The sequence below is a fragment of the Schistocerca nitens genome, chromosome 1 (assembly GCF_023898315.1).
Source record: "Schistocerca nitens isolate TAMUIC-IGC-003100 chromosome 1, iqSchNite1.1, whole genome shotgun sequence".
Lineage (NCBI taxonomy): Eukaryota > Metazoa > Arthropoda > Insecta > Orthoptera > Acrididae > Schistocerca > Schistocerca nitens.
In genome coordinates this window covers 751,900,552-751,927,195 of record NC_064614.1, presented here as the reverse complement: position 1 = coordinate 751,927,195, position 26,644 = coordinate 751,900,552, and the positions used below count along the sequence as shown (strand labels likewise).

The 26,644-nt window shown below is 40.4% G+C and overlaps 1 protein-coding gene across 1 annotated transcript in view; it reads left to right on the top strand.

The window, feature by feature from the left end:
- Positions 1-4,441: 4,441 nt before the first annotated feature.
- Positions 4,442-26,644, top strand: part of LOC126236982 (fructosamine-3-kinase-like) — a 64,053-nt gene continuing 41,850 nt past the window's right edge. The window contains exons 1-2 of the mRNA XM_049946707.1: positions 4,442-4,586; positions 5,553-5,698. Of these exons, the coding sequence (XP_049802664.1) occupies positions 4,571-4,586; positions 5,553-5,698 (162 nt within the window). The 5' untranslated portion in view covers positions 4,442-4,570. The remainder of the gene's footprint in view (positions 4,587-5,552; positions 5,699-26,644) is intronic.

Below are 26,644 nucleotides of genomic sequence, written 5' to 3'. Positions count from 1 at the left end.
TGAAGTTGCATATGAGATTGGGAAAGACTCTGTATCAGGGGTGTGTGTAAAATCGTAATTGGAACCTTCTATCACCCACCAGACTTATGCCTGATGGAATCAAAAACTTTAGAGAAAACCTCTGTTCACTTGTATGTAAGTTCCCCAGTCATACTGTAATCAATGGTGGAGACTTTAATCATCCAAGAGTAAACTCAGAAAATTACAGTTTCGTTAGTGGTGGACCTAATAAGACATCCTGTGAAACTTTACGAAATGCTTCCTCCAAAGACTACCTTGAACAGTTAGTTAGGAACCCCTCTAACGATGGGAATATAGTGGATATAATGGCAACAAATAGACCTGACCTCTTTGAGAATGTCCACATCGAAACTGGTGTCAGTGACCATGATACACTTGTGGCAATAATGAATACCAAAGTACAAAGGACAACTAAAACAAACAGCAAGATACATTGAAAAGCCAGAGAAACTGGTATACCTGTGTAATATCGTTTAGGGCCCCTGAGAGCATGTGACTCAATACGGCGTGGCATGGACTCGACTAATGTCTGAAGTACTGCTAGAGGGAACTGACACCATGAATCCTGCAGAATACGACGTGGCATGGACTCGACTAATGTCTGAAGTACTGCTAGAGGGAACTGGCACCATGAATCCTGCAGGGCTGTCCATAAATCCGTAAGAGTACGAGAGGGTGGAGATCTTTTCTGAGCAGCATGGTCCAAGGCCTCCCAGATATGCCCAATAATGTTCATGTCTGGGGAGTTTGGTGCTCAGCAGAAGTGTTTAAACTCAGAAGAATGTTCCTGGAGCCATTCTGCAGCAATTTTGCACGTGTGGGGTGTCGCAGTGTCCTGCTGGAATTGCCCAAGTCCGTCGGAATGCACAATGGGTACGAATGGATGCAGCTGATCAGACAGGATGCTTAAGTATGTGTCACCTATCAGAGTCGTATCTAGACGTATCAGGGGTCCCACATCACTCCAGCTGCACACGCCCCACACTTTTACAGAGCCTCCAACAGCTTCAACAGTCCTTTGCTGACATGCGTGGTCCATGGATTCATGAGGTTGTCTCCATACCCATACACATCCATCCACTCATTACGATTTGAAAGGAGTCTAGTCTGACCAGGCAACATGTTTTCAGTCATCAACAGTCCTGTGCAGGTGTTCATGGGCCCAGGCAAGGCTTTGTGTCGTGCAGTCATTAAGAGTACATGAGTGGGCCTTAGGCTCCAAAAGCCCATATCGATGAAGTTTTGTTGAATCGTTGACACTTGTTGATGGCCTAGCTCTGAAATCTGCAGCAATTTGCGGAAGGTCTACACTTCCGTGACGTTAAACGATTCTCTTCAATCGTCATTGGTCGCGTTCTTGCAGGATCTTTTTGCGGCCGCAGCGATGTCGCAGATTTGATGTTTTACCCGATTCCTGATATTCATGGTACACTAATGAGATGGTCATACGTGAAAATCCCCACTTCATCGCTGACTGCGAGACACTGTGTCCTATCGCTCGTGCGCCGACTGTAACACCACGTTCAGACTCACTTAAATATTGATAACCTACAATTATAGCAGCAGTAACTGGTCGAACAACTGCGTCAGACACTTGTGTTATATAGGCGTCAATGAGAAATCTGAAACTTTTGGGATAAGACCGGAGCATGTAGAGGAACTCTGGCTCGAGTTTCAAGGAATACTTGATCATGCAATGAATAGGTATGTTCCCAGTAGATGAGTTCATAATGGGAGGGAAACTCAATAGTATACAGTCACTGTAAATAAACTTTTAAAGCAACAGAGGTTACTGCATAATAGGTGTAAAACAAAACATAAAGCTATAGATAGAGAGAGATGCTGAATGAAACGCATTTGGCTGTCGAGAGAGCAATATGTAATGCCTTCACTGAATATCAAGCAGAATACTGTCAAGTGACATTTCACGGAACCCAAAGAAATTCTGGTTGTATGTAAAGGCTGTTAGTGGTACCAAAGTTAGTGTCCAGTCCCTAGTGAGTGAGACAGGGACTTAAACTGATGGTAGCAAAGCAAAATTCGAAATGCTTAACTCCATTTTCAACTGTTCCTTTAGAAAGGAAAACACAGGAGAATTCCCCCAGTTTAATCCGCATACCACTGAAAAGACGAATGAAGTAAGTGTTAGTGTCAGACTGATGGTAGCAAAGCAAAATTCGAAATGCTTAACTCCATTTTCAACTGTTCCTTTAGAAAGGAAAACTCAGGAGAATTCCCCCAGTTTAATCCGCATACCACTGAAAAGACGAATGAAGTAAGTGTTAGTGTCAGCGGTGTTGAGAAACAGCTTAAATCATTAAAACTGAACAGAGCTCTAGGGCCCATTGGGATCTCTGTCAGACTGAATACTGAATTTGTGGCTGAGTTAGCCCCTATTCTAACTATAATTTGTCGTAGATTCCTCTAAGGGAAAACCATGCCTAATTCTTGGAGAAAGACACAGGTCACACCACTCTACAAGTAGGGCAGTAGAAGTGATCCACAAAACTAACATCCAATACACTTGACATCAATTTTTCGTAGAATCTTCGAACATATTCTGAGCTCAAACAACGAGGTATCTTGAACAGAATGACCTCAATGCCAAACAGCTCGGATTTCGAAAACATGGATCATGTGAAACACAACACACACTTTTCTTACATGACGTACTGAAATCTTTGGATCAAGGCAGTCAGGTAGATGATGTATTTCTTGATTTCTCGAAAGCATTCGAATCAGTACCACACCTATGCTTATTGTCAAAAGTACGATCATATGTGGTATCAAGTGAAATTTGTGATTGGATTAACGACTCTTTGGTAGGAAGGGCGCAGCACGTTATCTTGGATGGGGAGTCATTATGAAATCTAGAAATAACTTCGAAGGAGCCCGAGGGAAGTGTGTTCCGAGGCTTCCTCTTCATGTTATATACTAATGACCTTCCAGACAGTTATTATATAACCTCAGACTTTTCGCAAATGATACAGTTATCTATAATGAAATACCATCTGAAAGAAGTTGCACAAATATTCAGTCAGGTCTTATTGAGATTTCAAAGTGGTAAAGAGATCGGCAACTTGGTTTTAATGCTCAGAAATGTAAAATTGTGCACTTGCAAAACGTAAAACGTACTATCCCATAATATCAATGAGTCACTGTTGAAATCGGCCAACTCATACAAATGTGTGTGTGTAGCACTTCGTAAAGATATGAAATAGAACTATCACATATTTTCATTCTTGGGTAAATCAAGTAGTAGGCTTCAGTTCATTGCTAGAATACTGGAGAAGTATAGTCAATCTACAAAAGAGATTGCTTACAAATCTCATTTGACTGGTTCTAGAATATTGCTCAAGCGTGTAGGACCTATACCAAATAGACTCACATGGGATATTGAACACGTACAGAGAAGGGCAGCACGAATTGTCACCGATTTTTTTAAAGAATGGGAGTGTCACAGAGATACTGAAGGAACTGAACTGAAAGACTCTTGAAGACAGGCGTAAACTATCACGAGAAAACCTATTAACAAAGTTTCAAGAAATGTCTTTGTATGCTTACCCTAGGAATATGCTGCAACTCCCCTACATATCACTCACATGGGAATCGTGAAGGTAAGATTAGAATGAGTACTGCACACACAGAGACATTCAAACAATTATTCTTCCTGCACACCATACATGAGTGGAACAGGAAAAAAACCTAATAACTGGTACAATGGGACTCACCCCTCTGTGATGCACCTTATGGTGGTTTGCAGAGCATAGGTGTAGATGTAGAAGTAAGAATGCTTTGATGTGTCATGGTGTGACGTGTCATGACAGCCAATGTTAATTGGCATTGATTTAGTTTGGTCAGCACAGTATTTGTGTTCACATGAAATAATTATTTCTTTTGGTCCTACTTATTTCACACAATTCCCTATTACTTGTTCATGCTATTTTGATTTGCATTTTATGTTTTATTAGTGTCACGCTTGCTGATACTGAAACTGAAGTAGCCCAGGAATGTCCATGGCACAAGTCCCGTCCATTCAACTCCCTTCACATCCACCAAGTGCGATGCTTCTTTCATCCGAAACTGGCTCGAATATTAAAGGATTGGTGATGATTCGAAATGTAGTCGGCGAAGGGTAGTCGATTGGTGGTAATCGATAATTTTTGGAAGCTAGTAGCGTTACAAATTAAAAAAAAAAAGTGCTGTAGTGGGACCTCTAAAATATTCTTCCCTCAAGTAACACTATGAAATCTGCATTTCTCCATATGCAACTTTAGTGATACCCCTCGAATAGCATTAACTTTCCAGAATGAGATTTTCACTCTGCTACATTCAGCATTAACTTTGGTTGAGCCTGGGAACACTGTTAAGAAGGAGTCTCTGTACGGCTTTTCTTATCATATTTGGAAAGCGCGGGAAATTGTATTCAATTTTTGACAATCCAGTGTTTACTCCTTTGCGAAGAAGAAGTGGAAGAAATTGGGAAAGTAAATTGCGGAAGCATTACTTTCGCATCTTCAGCCTCAACTATTTGAAAGAGGACTTGATAATGCCTGTTTTGAACGGTAGTACAGTACTGCATTCTCTTTTGAAACGAGGGATTTAATATTTTTTTGCATTTGAACATCACTTCCATCTAATGGTGTTGAAATGAGAACGAGATCGATGTGTGAACACGCAGAGTTCAATAGGAAGGGGAAAGAAATTTTTTTCTTGGGCTTATTTCGTCACCACATGGTTCGAAACGATGGCCTTCGATGTTCAAAAGCTATACATTTGTAACAAGTGTCTTGGACTGTAAGCGTACACCATAAGTGCGTATTACAGATTGTGGTTGGATTCGATGGCTCTATTTACTCTTTATGTTAGACTTTGCAGTGGGTACCAGTTATTGTCAAGTGTAACGCATCTTTTTCGTCTGGACAGTAAAGTGCCTACACATTGAAAAATATTTTTTCCAGGTTAAATTTATATGCTCACATTGTAATTTTTTGTTCCCCTTCGCTGCAGTTAGCATTGCCGACAGGAAAGCAACATGTTAGTGAGGTTTTGGGAACTGACCAAGAAAAGAACAAATACTCTTGATATGATAATAGTAATGTTATCTACCCTTTTTTTTTTAAAAAAAAAATAGAAGAGTGTGCTCTTCATTTCAATTATTTTGAGGAAAGATACTTTATTGTTAATTTTTACATTCAGATTTTCTGCTTTCATTTCATTGGTAGAACTGAGGAAACACTTTCTTATGCTTATTTTCAGTCACATTTTACATGTTCGTCTTTTATTTTAATGTGGAATATTTGAATAATTGTGAGCATTTCCCCACCAAAGAGGAATTGTGGAACTTGGCTGAATTTCTTGGGAATAGCGTACTGGAAGGTTCCATTTGACTCTCTAATTATTGAGGAATATATATAATATCGTTTTTGTTAAGTATGTTCAATAGTGCGTGGAGCTCTTTGTTAAACTCAAAACTTTTAGTTTATTCTCTTGATCACTGTGTGTTGATTGTTACTGTGTGTTCTTTGTAGATGCAGCAGAAACTGCGATAAAAGAAGCACTGAAAACAACTACACTCGAGAAAACTACAAAACTTTCTAGTGATGGTGTGAATAAAGGAAAAGCATATTTGACAGATAAAGGTGTTGTTTACATTAAGCAAAATATAACACCACAGGTTTGTCAGATTTCCTTTATTTTGACACTTTATGAAGGTAAAACAAACGCTTTCTAGTTAACATCTGGTGGTAAATGGTGGACATTGTAGTTGATATGTGAGACAATTTCTTGTTTTTCAATACCACTAGGAGAAGAGAAAAATTGTAGCATTGAATGCAATAAGCTCCAGAAGCCATGATTTAAAACAAAATTGTATTACTTGAAGCAGGAGAACTGTGGTTTACAGTAACCTATATAGAAAGCGTTATTTTGGAGAAAATTATCGTTTATCCAATATATATTTAGTGAAAATTCATCACATGTAGCATGTGTTATTTATTTTAAATGTAGCCTATAGATCAAGAGAAATATCAGATTCCAGCTTTTGTTGTTGTAGGTGTTGTGTTGTTCGTGGTATGGACAGTTGCAGTTGAGCTGTATGTCAATGGAAATGTCCGACCCTTGTGGATTTTGTTGATGTAGTGGAACATGGTAATTTTTGTTGTTGTCATTCTGTGTGTTTTGGGATTGCGGTACTTTTTTTTATTTTTATATTTAGCTTGTCCCCACCCTAACCCCCGCCCCCCCCCCCCCCCCATTTCCCACAGTTGTCCTGTTAGTTTGATTATAGTTTTGGAGGGAGATGTTATTGTCTTATTCATATGTATTTTCGTGTTTGTTGCCCTGTGTATGTTGCCATATTGGAGAGCTGAGAATGGCCATTTCCATCAGATTGAAGACGTCATGGGTCAAAGCAGATGGGTGGAATGGGATGCTTTTGTAATCCCCCCCCCCATCATATCAGTTATTAGGGTTTTATCCCATTCCATTCATTCATGAACTGCGGAAAGAATGATTGTTTAAAGGCCTCCATGTGTGCTGTAATTAATCTAGTCTCAACTTCACGATCCCTCTGAGAGTTATACATGGGGGGGGGGGGGGGGGGGTATATTCCTAGAGTCAACATTTAAATACAGTTTGTGAAATTTCGTAATTAGGCTTTTCAAGATAGTTTATGTCTGTTTTCACTAGTCTGCCAATTCCATTTCTTCAGCATCTCACATTCAATATTCCTCGTTAGGCCTGTTTGGCAGAGGTCCCATGCACTTGAGCGATACTGGAGAATGTGTCACATGAGTGATTTGTAAGTAATCCCCATTGTAAACTGATTGCATTTCCCTAGTATTCCCCCAGTAAACTGAAGTTTGTTGCTTGCTTTACTCATGACTGAGTCTATTTGATCATTCAATTTCATATCCGTACAAAGTGTTACACCCAGATATTTTTATGAGTTGACCAATTCCAACAGTGACTCGATATTATAGGAAACTACCTTGTTTTTGTTTTGTGAAGTGCAGAATTGTACGTTTCTGAACATTTAAAGAAAGTTTAGAATCTTTGCACCACTCTGAAATCTTATCAAGATCTGACTGAATATATATGCAGTTTCTTTCAGACAGTACTTTGTTATACATAACTGCATTATCTGCAAAAAGCCTGATTTTACCATTAATATTGTCTGCAAGGTCATTAATATGCAACGTGAACAGCAAAGTTCCCATGCACTTCCCTGCGACACACTAGAAATTGCTTCCACATCTGTCAATGGCTCTCCATCTAAGACAACTACAACTTGCATATTTTCTGCTATAAAATCATCAATACAGTCACAAATTCTGCTTGATATCTTACACAACAGTACTTTTTGATAAAAAGCTTGGATATGGTGCTCACTCACATGATTTTCGGAAATTGAGAAATATTGCATCTACCTGACTATCTTGATCTAAAGCTTTCAATATGTCATTTGAGAAAAGTTCATGTTGGGTTTTGCATGATAAATATTTTCGAAGTCTGTGCTGGCTATCATGCAGGAAGTTACCGGTACTCTGTTTCAGATACCTCATTAAATTTGAGGTCAGGATATGTTCTAAAATTCTATGAAAAATCAAAGTGTTGGACAGTAGTTTTATAGATAACTTTTATTACCCTTCTTGTAGAGGGGTGTGACCTGAGCTGTCTTCAGGACTGTTTTTTGTTCAAGCGATCTACGATAGATTATAGATAGAAGAGGTGATAACACAGCCACAAATTCAGTATAGAATCTGACAGAGTTTCCATCGGGTCTTATAACTTTGTTCAATTTTATCGATTTCAGCTGTTGCTGAATGTTGCTGACACCAATACTTCCCTCAGGGGGCTCGCCACTCTTTGGTGGGTTTGTGCTTGGCTACCAAGGGGCCCCAGCCTTTGCAGCATCTTTTTCCTTCTGTGCTACATGTCTATCCTCTTGCTATTCTTTTTCCCCTCCCATGGGGAACATGTCTGGGGTTTTATTGGGAATGTTTTGCATTGTCCATCACTGACATAAGAACAGTGTCATTCCTCCGCTTCGGCGTTTTAGGTTCCTCTTTTTCTTCTTCCTCCCTGTGCGCTCCTGACGGCTGGCCCACATGTCTGATGGGTAACAGGTGACTTGGTAACGCATAAATTCCTAGCCTCTGATCGACAGGTAGGGTTTGCATGTACCCCTTGGTACAAGCCAGCTGCTACCTTCACAAATTGCTGACTGGTCCCTCTGTCAGGTGTTCGGGAGGTGTGACTTGAGGTGTGAGCAATTGCCTAAGGTTGGTGCATCCCCTTGTGAAGGGGACCACTAGTTGGAAGCAGTGTGCCATTGGAGACGCTGGCAATTATGGGGGATTTTCTCGCAGTGAGCCAATCATCTCCACAGTTAACGTCTACACAAGATAAGTGGAATGAGGCTAATGATTCAAAGATCCTTCCAGCCGCACCATGGTTCCTCGTGGTTTCACGCACTGAAGACAGTCAGTCCTTCACAACGACAAATCCGTTTATTATTCAGAAAGGTATTGATGCAGTTGCTGGCCCTGTGAAATGCTCCTCTCGTTTATGGAATGGCACTTTGCTTTTGGATACTACTTCTGATTCTCAAGCACAACAAGTGCTTGCCACCTCGCTTCTCCACAGCTGCCCTGTTCATGTTGAGGCCCGCCGAACTCTGAATTCTTCCTCTGGTGTTATTTACACAAGGCTGCTCGATGGTCTGACTGAAGCCAAATTCCAATCATACCTCTCTGATCAGGGTGTCGCCATCCATTGGGTGACAAAGAAGGTAGATTCCTCCTTATTGCCCACCTACACTCTTTTTCTCATCTTACACCCAAGATCAAAGCAGGCTATGAAATTATCACAGTCCAATCGCACATTCCGAACCCAATGTGCTGCTGCCAGTGTCATCATTTCAACCACACCAGAACGTCTTGTCGACACCTAACCAAATGTGTAGCCTGTGGTAAGGGTGCACACGAGTGCCATTGACCACCTCCTTCTCCCCATTGTATCAACTGCAATGGCAGGCATGCTGCCATCTCTCAGGATTGTCCCCTGTATCTTGATGAGAGGGCTGTCTAGGAGATTGTGATAAATGAAAAAATGCCTTACCCAGTTGCTCGCAAGTTACTGGCTAGTCACAAACCTTACGTTCTCCCATCTGGCACTTACAGTTCTGTTCTTGCTACCTCTCACACCGTGAAGGACATGGCCATGCAGACACGTGACCTCAGATTCAGCTCTGAGATTGTGAAATCGCCCAGTGTCAAAGTAGCATCACCATCCAGCTGTGCAACAAGCCATCAAACTCTCACATTGAGAGGCAAAGCAACCAGCTACACAAACGGTAGGCCAGAAAGGACAGAAGTACTACTCCCGTGAAAACTTCCCACATCCCTGGAGCCAACCAACGTATGAGTCTTCCTTTGCTAACCGGAAAGGAACGAAGATGTCCAACAAACGCAAACGGTCTTCTCCTTCTCTGACTAAAAGATCCTTTTCCGTGGTATTGCCACGTGATACCTTAGCCCACTGGCCTCTGTGTCGCTGGTGCGCACCACCAACTGTTTTTCTGTGTTGGCATCCACAGACCAACAGCATAAGCAAGCCGATGCTTCAGTGGACCCCATGGAGCTGGATCCTCCTGCTTCTGTGCCCTCTAACAGTGAGTCTTCGCAGGTTGTCATTCGGTAGTCGCCGAGGTGACACCCCTTCATTTCTTCCTCATCATGACTCTTCTCCAATGGAATGTTCACGGCCTTCGGTCCCACAAGGAGGATTTATGGCTGCTTTTAGCATCACAGCATCCCCTTGTACTCTGCCTTCAGGAAACAAAATTGCGTCTTCACAACTGCTTTGAGCTTTCGCATTTCTTCCTGGTTTGTTTTGACCTTCCCCCTGAGGTTGGCATTCCATCTCATGGGGGCATCATGCTGCTCATATGGGATGATGTTCGTAGCTAACCCATCTCCCTGACTACCCATCTTCAAGCTGTTGCAGTTCGCCTTTTCCTTCCTCACCTGTCTTTTTCCGCTCTGTACTATTTATGTCCCTCCATCATTCGGTGTCACCAGGGCTGACTTCCTTCAGCTTATTGGGTAGCTACCTCCCCCATTTGTTCTACTTGGTCACTTTAATGCCCATCATCCCCTTTTGGGGCTCTCCCTGAACCTGTCAGAGAGGTGTCCTCTTGGCTGATCTTCTTAATCGACTTAAGCTCTTCTAACTTAACAGTGGAGCACCCATATTCCTTTCTGACTCCTTGCACACCTATTCCCATTTGGACCTTTCCTTTTGCACTGCCAGCTTTCCCATTGTCTGGAGTGGTCCATTCTTCCTGACACCTACTCGAGCGACCATTTCCCATGTGCTATCCATTTGCTGACTCCTACCCCACCTGCATGCATGCCCAAATGGCAGCTTACTAAGGCTGGCTGGCAGCCTTATCCCTCCCTGGCAACCTTCAAAGAACAAAATTTCCCCAGTTGTGATCTCCAGATGGAATGTCTCACAAACGTTATCCTTAGTGTTGCAGAATGTCCCATTCCTCACACTATGCCATGTCCCGTGCGCGGATACGTGCTTTCCGTGTCCGTGTTTTTAATCATCATCCTACAATGGCAAACTGCATTAATTATAAAAAGATGAGTGCAAAGTGTCATCACATTCTTCGGGATAGCAAAAAAGCTAGCTGGATTTCATTCACTAGTTCTTTTAACAGTCCCCCCCCCCCCCCCCCCCCCCCTCTGTCATGTGGGACCGACCTCCATTCTCCAATTTCAGGCCTGAGAGTAGCAGATGTGATCATCGAGCCTATTGCTGTCTCCAACACACTGGGCTGCCATTTTGTGGAAATTTCTAGCTCTTCACTCTATCAGCCTGCCTTCCTCCATCGGAAATGAGTGGAGGTGGCTCGAGCGATACCCATTTCTTCTCAGAATTGTGAGTGCTACAATGCCACCTTACTATAAGGGAGCTAGCTCATGCTCTCAGTTCACCCTGATGCTCCGCCCCAGGACCAGACGCTGTCCACAGCACGTTTCTCTTTTGGGTAAGCACTTTCTGCTTAAATGTACAATGGCATCTGGGCAGAGGGTACGTTTCCCAGATGTTGGCATGAAACCACCATTGTACCCTTACCTAAGACCGGTTAGGACAAAAACCGTCCTTCTAGCTACTGCCCCGTCTCTCTCACCAGCTGTGTTTGCAAGGTAATGGAACGTATGATTCAAGCCACACTGATATGGTGGCTCAAGTTGCGCAATTTACTAACCACTGGACAGTGTGGATTTTGAGTGCGCCATTCTGCAGTTGACTATTTCGTTACTTTGTCCACCCATGTCATGAATGGTTTTCTGCGGAAATCCCAGACTGTGGCTGTGTGTTTTGATTTGGAGAAGGCCTACGACACCTGCTGGAGAACTGGTATCCTCCGTACTCTTGCGCGTGGGGCTTCTGTGGCTGCCTGCCCCGTTTCCATCAGGAATTTTTAAACGCTCGTGTTTTCAATGTGCATGAGGGTTCTGCCTTGTCGGACACCTTTATCCAGGAAAGGGTTCCGTCCTGAGCGTTGTCCTCCTTGCTATTGCCATTAACCCTATAATTGCTTGTCTCCCGCTCGGCATCTCCGGCTCCCTTTTTGTTGATGTGGGGCTCATGCTCGATAGGAAACACTCTTGATCCTCCAATATGTCTTACCTGGTAGCCTGTTGTATGTGGTCCCTCAATATCCTACATGTCCTCAATGGTGCTTTCTGGGGTGCAGATCGAACCACCCTGCTCTGTTTGTACCAGTCCCTTGTCCATTCGAAACTCGACTATGGGTACTTCATTTATGCGTTTACACATCCATCCCTCTTATGGCGTCTCAACACTATCCACCATTGTGGCATCGTTTGGCCACTGGTGCCTTTTACACTAGCTTTGTTGAGTGTCTGTATGCTGAAACTGCTGAACTACCACTGCCCTACTGCCGTGACATTCTCCTCAGTAGGTATGCATGCTGTTTGTCAGCCATGCATGGGCACCCATCCTATGCCTCCTTCTTCAATGACTTCTTTGATTGCCAGTATGGGGTGCATCCCTCTTCTCTGTTACCTCCTGGAGGTCTCCTTCGGGACTTGCTGCGGTGGCTTAACTTCACACTACCTGCAGCTTGGCTTTGTAAAGTGGCCTGTGTTAATCTTGGCCTTCATTCGCTTCCTAAGGACACTACTTCATCCTCGCTGTATCGCCTTCAATTTCATGACCTTTGCATGGAACTTTGTGGTAGTACTTTTGTGTACACTGATGGCTCTTGGACGGACCGTAGTGTTGGATGTACCTTTGTCATTGGCGCCAACAGTTTTCGATATTGGCTTCCGGCACACTGCTCAGTATTTACAGCTGAGGTCTTTACCCTGTATCAGGCCATGGAGTACATCCAACGACACAGACTTTTCAATTGTGTCATGCGCTCAGACACTCTCAGCACCCTTCAAAGTCTTATGTGCATTGTACACTGCCGATCCCTTCGTGCAACAGGTCTAGGGAAACTGTCACTTGCTCACTCTTGGTGGAGCCACTGTGATGTTTATATGGGTTTCTGGTCATGTTGGTCTACCAGGAAATGAGGCTGCAAAGGCTGCATTCCTTGTACCACAACCCACTAGTTCCTACATTTGCTCCAATGATCTCCGTGTTGCCGTCTTTGAGGAGGTGGTATCACTTTGGTATCACCATTGGTCCTCCCTTCATGGGCATAAGCTCTGCATTATTAAGCCTCCCTCTGCGGCTTGCACGACCTCCTCTTGGCCCTCCCGCTGGGAGGAGGTCATTTTAACTAGGTTGTGTGTTGGGCACTGCCTTTTTAGCCACCATCAACTGTTACGTGGCTCTACCCCACAACTTTGTACACACTGCACCCAAGCTTTAACTCTCTGCCACTTCCTGACGGATTGCCCATTTTTTAGCTGTTCATGTTCCTGCGTGGGTTTACCATCTGAATTTTCGGCTGTTTTAGCAAATGTTGACCGCGTTTTACTTTTTATCCTTTGTAGCAATATGGTGGAGGTCATATAAGTTTTCATCTGGACCTCCATTTCTGTATGGTGTTTTTTGTAGCCCTTTCTCTACATCCCTGTGTTTAGTTTTCTTCTCTTATGTCAACTGGGATTGACATGTCTTTTTTAACTGCTCTCTGTCTTCACGTACTATAGTTTTGACTTGCACCCTATAACAAAACAAACAACAAACACTAATACTTATTTCACTCATGTTTTCTGTGGTATGAGTATTAAATTGGGCCAATTCCCCTGGGTTTTCCTTTGTAAAGGAATATTTGAAAGCAGAGTGGAACATTCCTGCTTTTGCTGTGCTACCCTCAGTTTCAGTTCCTATCTCATTCACAAGGGACTGGACACTAACTATGGTGTCACTAACAGTCTTTACATACAACCAGAATTTCTTTGGGTTTTGTGCAAGACCATTTGACAATATTCTGCTACGGTAGTCATTGAAGGTTTTGTGCATTGGGCTCTTGACAACCACCGAGCAAGGTGGCGCAGTGGTTAGCACACTGGACTCGCATTCGGGAGGATGACGGTTCAATCCCGTCTCCGGCCATCCTGATTTAGGTTTTCCGTGATTTCCCTAAATCGTTTCAGGCAAATGCCGGGATGGTTCCTTTGAAAGGGCACGGCCGATTTCCTTCCCAATCCTTCCCTAACCTGAGCTTGCGCTCCATCTCTAATGACCTCGTTGTCGACGGGACGTTAAACACTAACCACCACCACCGCTCTTGACAACCAAATGCGTTTGATTCAGCATCTCGGTATCTACAGGCCTGTGCTTTTTATTTATTATTATTTTTTTTTAAATATATACCTGTTATGCAGTAATCTCTGTTTCTTAGCAATTTGTTTACAGTTTCTGCATATCATGGAGAGTCCCTCCCGCCATAAACTGTTCAACTATGAATGTGGTCAACGGTTCTTTTACATTGAGTCATAGTTCCTGTACATGCTCCAGTCTTGTGATAAAAGTTTCAGATTCCTCATTTAGGTATGATACTACTACTTATAAATCTTTCTGCTTGTTTTAATTGCTCCTTGTAATTTGGTAATCATTGTTGCCACATCTGCGTCATGGTAACCAATCAGTTTTGATGAGCACATTTTCAAAGAGGTGAGGCCTATTTGTTGCCACTGTATTCCCGTCATGAGTGGCGTTCCCAGCTATCTGATCTAAGTAGTTATCAGAGAAAGGACTTAGTAAAGTTTCACAGGATGACTTATCATGCCCACCACCAACGAAACTGTAATTTTCTGAGTTTACTCTTGGATGATTAAAGTCTCCACCAATGATTATAGTATGATTTGGGAACTTATATACAAGTGAACTGATATTTTCTTTGAAGTTTTTGGTTACATCAGGAGATGAGTTTGGTGGTCAATAGGAGGACCCTATTATAATTTTACGCCCACCCTTGACACTGAGTCTTACCCAAACAATCTCTCATTCAGCTCCAATTTCTGTTTCGGTGGATATGAGTTTCTTGTCTACTGTGACAAATACACCACCCATTTCCCCATCCTTTCGTTATAAGCTTAAATTTTCCCCAAAGATCTCACTACTGTCAGCTTCTGGCTTTAACTAGCTTCTTATGCCTAGTATTATGTAATCTTCAGTGTTCTTTTTGAGCACTGGCACTTTGTTGTGAATGTTTCAGCAGTTAATAACAAGGATTTTAATGCTCTCACCAGATCCACTGATACTTCCATGTCTCATACAACTGTTCTTATCTGAACTGGATGGAAAGCCACCTAATCTAACAAACCCTTGTGTGCACTCTACACAGTCAGCTGCCTAGGTAGCATCCTTTGACATGTAGTGCACAGTTGACCCATTTAGGGGACTCTACAGTTCTCAATCCTATGGTGCAAGTTTAGTATGGCCCATCCTTTTAGAATGATGCCTCAGATTTACAGTTGCAGTGCTTTCTGACTGACAACTCAGAAGAATTGTTTCCTTATAATTTGTTGTTTCCATGTCCGTAGGAAATGAATGTTCATAGCAGTAAATCATGGAATATGAATTTTAATTTGGGGACTGGTTTCATGCACACTTCATTTAACTTGTTAGATCGTCACAGCTGCTATGCACAATGAGTGCATATTGAAAAGTAATCACTCTGAATTTATTCTGTTCTCAATTTCGGTTGAGGTATTACTTGTCATGTATGAGGGTCACTCCAAAAGAAATGCACACTATTTTTTTTTTAAAAAAATCCATCTTTTATTCTACATGTTTGAAAGTTTTACAGTGTGTAGATACATCCTTTAGGAACAATATTTTCATTTCTCCACATAATTTCCATCCCTCTCAACTGCCTTACACCATCTTGGAACCAGCGCCTGTATACCCACACGGTAAAATTCTGAACCAAACTGTTGGAGCCACTGTTTGGCAGTGTGCACAAGGGAGTCATCATCTTCAAACCTTGTTCCACGAAGATAGTCTTTCAGTTTCTCAAAGAGATGATAGTCACATGGAGCCAGGTCAGGACTGTAGACGGGTGTTTCAGTGTTGTCCATCCGAGTTTTGTGATCGCTTCCATGGTTTTTGACTGACATGTGGCCGTGCATTGTCGTGCAACAGCAAAACATCCTGCCTTTGCCGATGTGATCGAACACAACTCAGTTGTGCTTGAAGTTTCTTCAGTGTCTTCACATATGCATCAGAATTTATGGTGGTTCCACTTGGCATGATGTCCACAAGCAAGAGTCCTTTCCAGCAGAAGAATTTTTTTTTTCTTGGGTGAATTGCATGATGCCACTCCATTGATTGCCACTTTGTCTCTGGTGAAAAATGATGAAGCCTTGTTTCATCACCTGTCACAATTCTTCCAAGAGATTCATCTCCACAATTCTAGTACTGTTCCAAAAGTTCGCTGCATACAGTTTTTTTGTGTGCCACTGTCAACAACCTGGGAACTCACCTGGCACAAACCTTTTTTAACGCCAACACGTTCAGTATTTGCATTTTTTACAAAAATAGTGTGCATTTCTTTTGGAGACGTCAGTCACTTTGTTGTTCTAATTCACATACAGCGATCAGCATCCCCACAATGTGGTAGCCATTGGGATTGGTGATCAATGAGTGGTTTTAGATGGGGATGGTAAACATGTAGAAACCTGTGCACTCTCTTCCTCACCAAATTGAGTTCATTATCAAGGCTAGAGACTTGATACTAGCATTATGTTTCCTGGTGGTGACTAATTCTTTTTTCTGGTGTGCTTAGTTGAAAATAGCAGGTCATGGCAAGAGCTGTTGAATTCCAATAATCATTCTGAATCAGCCATAAGATTATGGTGGCCAATCATGATGTCCTCTGCTAGAGGCAGATCATAGCCTATCTCTGTGCCATTGAATGATGGACTTATTCCAACTCCTCCACCTGTCAGACAATGGTCAGAAGCTAACTGCTTCCATGATATGTTCTGGCAACAAAACTCTTAACATTCCTGCATCAGAAAGATGATGAAAGAGGCTCTGTGGATTTCTCTTCTAACAGCCAAGACAAATTCAGTTGTCCCTTCTCTATGTATGAATTGAACAACAGCTTGTCTGTTGCTAAGAATTGGCACCAGGGCTGGATGTTAATATGAACAGTACAAAATGTTGGAAGTATAAAGAATTGCAAGACATCCTCCGCACCCTAAAAGCAAGGTGGTTTGTCATCTCAGTACAACACTCTCTCTCTCTCTCTCTCTCTCTCTCTCTCTCTCTCTCTCTCTCTCTCTCTCTCTCTCTCTGTGTGTGTGTGTGTGTGTGTGTGTGTGTGTGTGTGTGTGTGTGTGTGTATTAGAAAGATCCTTTAATACATAGTGAACTTGTAGTGTACTTGTAAGAGTGTGAGAAACCATTGAGGGTTGTGCCTCCAAAAGCACTTACAGGGGTGGACAAAAATATGAGCAAAAACACAACACATTACCATGCATAATGCAACGTAGGAAAACTGGTGGCATTCAAGACAGCTTCCAGTCATCTCGTAATTGATAAATTCAGGTCATATTTGGTTTTCAAGGGAATCTTATACCATTCCTACTGCGAAGAAGTCGCAAGTTCAGGTAAAGATGATCAGGGTGGATAGTGGTCATGCACTCTTCTCTCCTAAACAAAGCACAAAGACTTAGATCTGGTGCCAGTCCTGGACACTGAAAGATTAGAAAACGAAAACAGAGGGAAGAAGAGAGTAGTTTTCTCCACAGTAACTACTCTTTTCTTCACTCTGTTTTAATTTTCTACATCTTTCATTGTCTTACCTGTCCGTTTTTCACGGCCCTCTCCTATCTCTGTTATGTAAAATTCACTTAGCTTTTCACTCTTATTAACTCATGCATGATGTTAAAGCAGTAATCTCTGTCTTGCATATTGCCCTGCCTTCCACCTTTAAGCACTAAGGTTTTCAAATCTCATCTGATGTAGTCCCCAACCATCAGTCTTTCCTTCTCATTCCTTGTGGTACGTCTCCCCTGACCTGCCGTTCTGGGTAACTTTCCTGAAATCTACCCCTTTTTCTAGACTTCACCAGTCTTTTTCGTTCGCCACTCTTCCACTTTAACCTTTCTGCTTGAAGGAGGAGCCACTGGCTCTGAAAGTTTGCCTAATTACAACAGTCTTTTATGTGTGTGTTCTGCCACCGCTTGGTGAGTAGACCTTTTATCTATCCAATTAAATTGTTCTGTCAATTTTTTTTTGTATGGGTAGGTTTATTAAAAAAAAGCAACTACATGAGAGAAAGTCCACTGCTCCTTCTGTTTCATTAATCACCTCCCGTTATTGGCTAATATTTCAAATACTGTTCAGTGGTTACATAACTTTGCGCAGAACACTAGCAGCTGTATGTGTTATTGCAAAGTAGAGCCTTTTTAATAGAAACATATAAGCTCAGTGGAATTTACTTTCAAGTGCCCAAATACTCACAAGGGAACCTCCCCATCGCACCCCCCTCAGATTTAGTTATAAGTTGGCACAGTGGATAGGCGTTGAAAAACTGAACACAGATCAATCGAGAAAACAGGAAGAAGTTGTGTGGAACTATGAAAAAATAGGCAAAATATACAAACTGAGTAGTCCATGCGCAACATAGACAACACCAAGATAATATTAGCGCAGGAGTGCCGTGGTCCCATGGTTAGTGTGAGCAGCTGCGGAATGAGAGGTCCTTGGTTCAAGTCTCCCCTCGAGTGAAAAGTTTACTTTTTTAATCACAAAGTTATGATCTGTCTGTTCGTTCATTGACGTCTCTGTTCACTGTAATAAGTTTAGTGTCTGTGTTTTGCGACCGCACCGCAAAACCGTGCGATTAGTAGACGAAAGGACGTGCCTCTCCAATGGGAACCGAAAACATTTGATCGCAAGGTCATAGGTCAACCGATTCCTCCACAGGAAAACACGTCTGATATATTCTATACAACACTGGTGACTGACAGCATGTGCGTCACATGACAGGAATATGTTGTCGACCCACCTAACTTGTACACTTGGTGAATGGGTAAAAAGATTCTTCTACTTTGCCCGATTTAGGTTTTCTTGTGGATGTGATGATCACACCCAAAAAATTGATGAAAACGTAAGAGTTTGTCACATAAACTGAAAATAAAAAATTAAACTTTTCACTCGAGGGAAGACTTGAACCAAGGAGCTCTCGTTCCACAGCTGCTCATGCTAACCATGGGGCCACGGTGCTCCTGAGCTCACACTATACTTGATCTTGCCTATGTTGCGCATGGACTACTCAGTTTATATATTTTGCTTATTTTTTCATAGTTCCACACAACTTCTTCCTGTTTTCTCGATTGATCTGTGTTCAGTTTTTCAAGTCCTATCCACTGTGCCAACTTATAACTAAATCTGAGGGGGGTGCGATGGGGAGGTTCCGTTGTCAGATAAATTGTAGAAGTGACAACTAAAGTACTCATTTATTCTGTTTTTGAATATCTGGTAATTTTCAATTTCCTGCCTAATATTGTCTGGCTACCTGTAATACTTTTGGGCATCAGAATATAAAATTGCATTGTGAAGCCTAGAATCCATCGCCTATATGGCTTTTTTTTTCTTTTTCTTTTTTTTAAATTTTGGTATTTTAATTGTGAACTGTATACTTCATTATAAATTCACTCAACTTTTTAACCACAAAAGCCATTAGGAACTACACAAATTTGTTGGTAAGTAATCCAAAAGCCTCTGAAATGACCTCTGCAATAATGTTGTTAGTGCATAAATCTATAAAATAAATATTTTTTTAATCTTAGCTACATTGCCCCAGAAGGTTATGCCAGAGGGCAGTTTTGTGCAATAGTATTCAAAGTGCTAACTCATCCTGTTGGCAGATCAATGCAGTGAAAGAGATTTCTAAGTACAAAGCAAGCAAAATTGAGCAGTCTGGTTAGGAGTGGACCAAGAGCTGAGTCTTTTGTGACACAGAATTTAATGTTTTCCCAGTTCAGATTTAATTTTTCTATATAATTTGTTAATGTGACCCTCTGTTTTCTTATGTCGTAACATGACTCCACCCATGCAAGGGAAATGCCTGTAGTAACATACCATTTTACTTTTCCCAGTAGAGTACACTGTATTCAATTTGCTGATGATAACAGTGATCTTAGCAGCTCCTGAAAAAAACCTGAACTATATGTTAAACATTTCATCTGACATCTTGGAAAGCCACAAACTGAAAAATCAGTGTAAACAAGACTAAAATAATGGTGAGAGATATATTTAACAGACAAGTAAGGGCAAACAATTACGAAATGTATATTACTAAATGATCATCCCCGTTTGTGGGACCCAGTCCCGGTTTCAGGCTACCTATCTGAAGACGTTCAGGAGCAACAAAAATTTGATTTTCAGTATTTCGTATAATTGTTATCTGAATTTAATCTACTCATTAAGAAGTATAGTCTTATGTTAAAGGTTTAACCCAGTAACACAAGTGCTGATATTTATCAACACCTGTAAGCTGCTAATGGTAAGGATTTCATTGTAATTTCACAGTTAGAAACAGGGTATATCTTGAGGTAGTGTAACTCACTGTGTGCAAATATCCAGTTTATATTCATCCAATATTTGAGAATGAGAGCACATAGTGATTTCCAGCAAACTTTAAACATAATTTCAAAATCTCTCAGGCTTTCAGCTGCGTGGCGGTGTTAAAATATGCATCAACATATTTGGACACTTCATCAGAAGATGATGAATATGACACTCTTTGAAATGTCGCAGTATTTTAATACTTCCACCCAGCTGAAAACCTGAGAGCTTTTCACTAACAGTATATGCTGGGAGAGCTTACATTCATGTATACTTCCCCAAATTTTTTCTCGCTTAAGACCCCCGTAAATGATCAAATGTTTAAAAAACTCGTTCTTATCAAGCCACGGATTTGCCAAGCCAGCCCATACACGTTCAAACAATTTTTGTCAGTTTAACACCAGGTTGAAACAGATGTCGTTCATGCTTGTGTGCATTTTGACAGTAAGAATGGCCTCAAAGGCATACAAAGCTGTCCTGGCATGACTTTGGCACTGTATTTAAAGAAGAACACGAAAACAATACTCTGGTCCAGCAAATGGCTTAAAATGTGAGATTTACCCATGAAGATCTGCTAAAGGAAATATTACTCCGAGACTGATGATTACAACCACTTTCTGCAAATGGGCAGTGAACTTTTTGAAACATGTGAAGGCCTTCCTAAAAGAGCAAACTTGCCTGTTAAGTTTGCTCTTGTGTGTAAAAAAAAAGCCTGTACACATACCAAAAAAGACAATCAATTTCACCTTACGTTTGAAGCAAATGGTTTTCCTGTATGCTGCATTTTGGTACTAGGGGGAATGGCTACAAATGCAGATAAAGCATTTCTAATGTTGCCTCTGGCTCTGTGTTTAAAGAAGAAGAAAACAAGATGCTTTTCAGGGAATGATTTAAAATGAGCAATATACAACTGAAAACCAATTAATGGAATACACTCAGAACGTGATGACTACATCAACTTTCTGCGGATGGACAGTGAAACATTTCATAACTTTTTTAGAGTTACTTCGCCCTCACATTGAAAAAGAAGACACAAGTATGCAAAAACATATTCTCATCTACACGGTACTCTAATAAAAATTGATCATAATATCACAACCAGAGAACATACAGCCCACATCATCCATGGAAGAACTGGAGAACTTGAATTTCTTTTATATCATTCCATACTGCTTGTATGTTACTGTATGCGTAAAAATGTTGTTCATAACCTCTTCATGCATAGTATGTGGCTGGGAAGGATACGATACCCCAACCATTTTAGTAATTGGCTGTCATAGTTTGATTTTATAATTGATTGTAGTTTTCATAGACGTGGAAACTCACGATACAATGAGATAAATTGTAATAAAAGTATTTTTCAGTAAACATATGTGGTGACACACACACACACACACACACACACACACACACACCATCTTGTCAAACTTCCCGTCAAACCAGATTTCTCACAAACACATCAGTCATGATCTGTGCTTACAAACACATCAAACATCACTGTACACATTCAAATATTTGGCAAGCATAGTTACATTTGACAAAATATTTTATTGTTTACGGAGGTCTTTATATACATAAAACCAAATATTGAATACATTAACTCACTTGCAAAGTAATCAGAAGTTTGAAGCTGTTTTATGCATAGGAATTAGATTCTTTCAACAATCAGTGTTTTAGTAGTACAGTACTAATGCAAGAACAGTATTCTCTTGATTATTTGAGGTAATGTGTAGGAGAAGATGCACAAATAAGCAAGATTTTTCAAAGATGCATTCTTTGTTCGAATGTTTATCCAAGTTCTTTGTGTAGGTACTGTATGCTTGTTTATTTCTTAAAGTAGTCTCTGATGCTAGTCTGCTTCTGAGAGGAGTTGACATTTTTTCACATAGCCTTTCGAATTTTTCTTGTAGCAATAATGTCATTGTACTGAAACACTGCATGGAACATACAATCTAGAAGAGTATCAACACGTTACAGTGAGGTACCATGACTGACAAGGTCACTGTCTTCATCCCCACTTTCACATTCCCTATTCTCTTCATTGTTTTATAGTGAAGCAGCAATCACAACCTCGGCATAACTTATGTACTGGAAGCTGAGTTCATATCTGTTGACCCTCAGTCACTCATTCAAGTTTTCTTCATCGACATCTTCAAAACTATTTAAACTCATTGCCGGATTCATTATTTGTCCAGCTGTTATTTCTTCATGACTGAAACCTTAAAAGCCGGTTTATTCTACATGTGGAAGAATTCTCCATGATCCAACTAGTTTATGTGGCCTAACTTCCTGCCTTGCATCAGAAATCTCTTGTATGGCATCTAGAATTGTCAACTTCTTCCAGAATGCCACCATATGATCCTCAACAACTAGCATTCTCAGAAGACCAGTCCGGCAATGTTGTTTTACTGGTGCAATTATGCCTTGGTCCATTGGCTGTATAATGGCAGTCAGGTAAGGAGGTACAAACTGTGTAACGATGAGACCATAATCAGGTATGAGAATTTTCTCATCGGTATGTGAAAGGACATTATCAAGCAATAAGACAGTCTTCTGTGGCAATCCTTTTTCTTTTAGAAATCCCTGAACTTGTGGTACAAAATGTGTGTGGAACCATTTTTGAAAATTTCACACTCCATCCATGCTCCATTTTGCTTTTAATTATTTAATTATGCATATAGAAAACCTTAGGGTTGAATGCTCGGTCTTACACACACACACACACACACACACACACACACACACACACACACGCGCGCGCGCACGTGCGTGCGCGTGAGGCATTTATAGTGTCGTGGCCATTTTACTCTGAAATGAAGGGTAAAATCAAAAATATTTGCATACAAAATTTGCAGTATTCATTAGGGGACATAAGAGAGTGACTGTAACTTGTCCTTAAAATGCCAGTCTAAGTGTTTTGAGTTTAAAAGTTGTAGTACATTTACCTGCTAGGGGTTATAGATGATGTGATATTGGACAAATAAGACAGTAAATGGTTGCCACACACTATGACTCCTCTCTCTCTCTTTCTTTTTATTTTGCTATTGCTATTCAGTGAAGGAAATTGATTTGTTTACTTAAGGTGGTTTGTTGATCTTTTATTTGTATTCCCAGAAGGATAAACATTTGTTTACAGTTTTGTTGACATTGGTATGAGTTTATCCAGTGCCAACTTAAACCTCATAAGAACATGACATACTGCTCGTAGCAAGCTCCACGTCATTTTGTAATATGTACATTCAGTACACGATTAACGAGAGGATTGATACAATTTACATTTATGATGAAGCTCTTAATAATGGTAGAGCAGCTTGCAGCTTCTACGGAGAATGGTATCCTGAAAGAAGATGGCCATCTTTCTGAAGTTTTCAGTGACTTACGAACTTATTCTCTGAATTTGGAGGTTTTGCACTGAGAAAACATAATCAAAGAAGAACTGCTACCGGGGTGAATTTGGAAGTCATTGTATTAGCTGCTGTTACTGCTAATCCTCTCGTAAGTTCCCCCGTTTGCAAAGGAGTGTTCTTCAAATACTTAAGCATAATAAATTCCATCCATATTGCATTAGTCTACATTAAGTCCTTCATGGGGATGATTTCCAGAAGCATGTTGAATTTTACCAATGGGCTATTTTTAATTTGATGGTACATTTTCAAACATTTTATTTTCTTACAATGCAACGTTCCCCAATCATGCTGAGATGAACTGACATAATGTGCATTGTTTGTCAGTGGAAAATCCAAGATGGTTACGGGAAGCTGAGCATGAAAGGCAGTGGAGTGTGAATGTTTGGTGTGAATTCAAGGGTTATGAATCATTGGACCATACTTCTTCATTGAAGCTAAATTGAATACCTGGAAACTACGAACATTTTTGGACCAAGATCTTCCAGTGTTGCTTGAAGATATGCCCCTTATGGAACAGGGTTCCATGTGATATCAACACAATGGTTGCCCATATCATTACTCAGCTGTAGTTCGAGGATGACTAAACAGAGATTATTCTGATTAATGGATAAGATGTAGAAGGCCTGTCCAGTGGTCTGCTCGCTCTCTGGATCTCACATCTCCAGACTTTTTCTTATTGGGATATATTAAGGACAACGTTTATGAAGAAATGCCAACCACACCCGAAAATCTATGCCAACAAATAAGGAATGTCTGTGCAGGAATCTGCAAAGAAATGTTGAGGCATGTTCAACTGTCTATTGAAGCGTGTCTTTGGAAATGTGTCGAAGTTAATGGCTGTAACTTTGAGCATTTACTAAATTGGAATTGTCTGTAATGTGAATAGAATTATAATTATGCAGTGTACAAGTACTGTACATGTTGTATGTAAATGGATGACAGCAAAGTCAAAGTGTGTGAAACCAATTTGCTGTCTTATTTGTCCAACATTACATCATCTGTCACCCCTAGTGGACAAATGTACTACAACTTTTATACTCAGAATTGAATGCCCTTTTCATTTCTGTAGAATAAAATTCACCACCCTATTAAAATAATAATAATAATAATAATAATAAAGAAGCGATAGAGCAATTAGATGAGAAGAAGCAGAAATTACAAGCATTGGCCAAACGACTTAGGAGATACAAAAAAAGTGAAAATAGAAGGAAACAAAACCAAACATTCAACGCAAACCAAAAGAAATTTTACCAGACAATTGATAACACACACATTAAAATAGACAATCCACCAAACATAACAGGCATGCACGGTGGATACAAGCAGAAACAGACACATACAAGATGATACCACAAATGCCTGAAGTGATAATTTTGCAACATGAAGTCACCCAAGCTATTAATTCTACTCACAATTGGAAAGCCCCTGGAAAAGATAAAATAGCAAATTTCTGGCTAAAGAAGTTCACCTCAACACATTCACATCTAACTAAATTATTTAACAGTTACATTGCAGACCCATACACATTCCCTGATACACTTACACATGGAATAACTTATCTGAAACCTAAAGATCAAGCAGACACACCAAACCCAGCTAAATATCGCCCCATAACATGCCTACCAACAATATACAAAATATTAACTTCAGTCATTACACAGAAATTAATGACCCATACAACACAGAACAAAATTATAAATGAAGAACAAAAAGGCTGTTGCAAAGGAGCACGAGGATGTAAAGAGCAACTGATAATAGATGCAGAGGTGACATATCAAGCTAAAACTAAACAAAGGTCGCTACACTACGCATACATTGATTACCAAAAAGCATTTGATAGTATACCCCACTCATGGTTACTACAAATATTGGAAATATACAAAGTAGATCCTAAATTGATACAGTTCCTAAACATAGTAATGAAAAATTGGAAAACCACACTTAATATCCAAACAAATTCAAATAATATCACATCACAGCCAATACAGATTAAGCGTGGAATATACCAAGGAGACTCATTAAGTCCTTTCTGGTTCTGCCTTGCTCTGAACCCACTATCCAACATGCTAAATAATACAAATCATGGATACAATATCACTGGAACATACCCACACAAAATCACACATTTGCTATACATGGATGATCTAAAACTACTCGCGGCAACAAATCAACAACTCAACCAATTACTAAAGATAACAGAAGTATTCAGCAATGATATAAATATGGCTTTTGGAACAGACAAATGTAAGAAAAATAGCATAGTCAAGGGAAAACACACTAAACAAGAAGATTACATATTGGATAACCACAGTGACTGCATAGAAGTGATGGAAAAAACAGATGCCTATAAATATCTAGGATACAGACAAAAAATAGGAATAGATAATACAAATATTAAAGAAGAACTAAAAGAAAAATATAGACAAAGACTAACAAAAATACTGATAACAGAATTGACAGCAAGAAACAAGACAAAAGCTATAAATACCTATGCTATACCAATATTGACCTACTCATTTGGAGTAGTGAAATGGAGTAACACAGACCTAGAAGCACTCAATACAATTACACGATCACAATGCCACAAATATAGAATACATCACATACATTCAGCAACAGAAAGATTCACATTAAGCAGAAAGGAAGGAGGAAGGGGATTTATCGACATAAAAAACCTACATTATGGACAGGTAGACAATTTAAGAAAATTCTTTATAGAATGAGCAGAAATCAGCAAAATACACAAAGCAATCACTCATGTAAATACATCTGCTACACCACTGCAATTTCATAACCACTTCTACAACCCTTTAGATCACATAACATCAACAGATACGAAGAAAGTAAATTGGAAAAAGAAAACACTACATGGCAAGCACCCGTATCATCTAACACAGCCACACATCGATCAAGACGCATCCAACACATTGCTAAGAAAAGGCAATATATACAGTGAGACGGAAGGATTCATGAATGCAATACAGGATCAAACAATAAACACCAGGTATTACAGCAAGCATATTATTAAAGATCCCAATACCACAACAGATAAATGCAGACTTTACAAACAACAAATAGAAACAGTAGATCACATCACAAGCGGATGTACAATACTAGCAAATACAGAATAC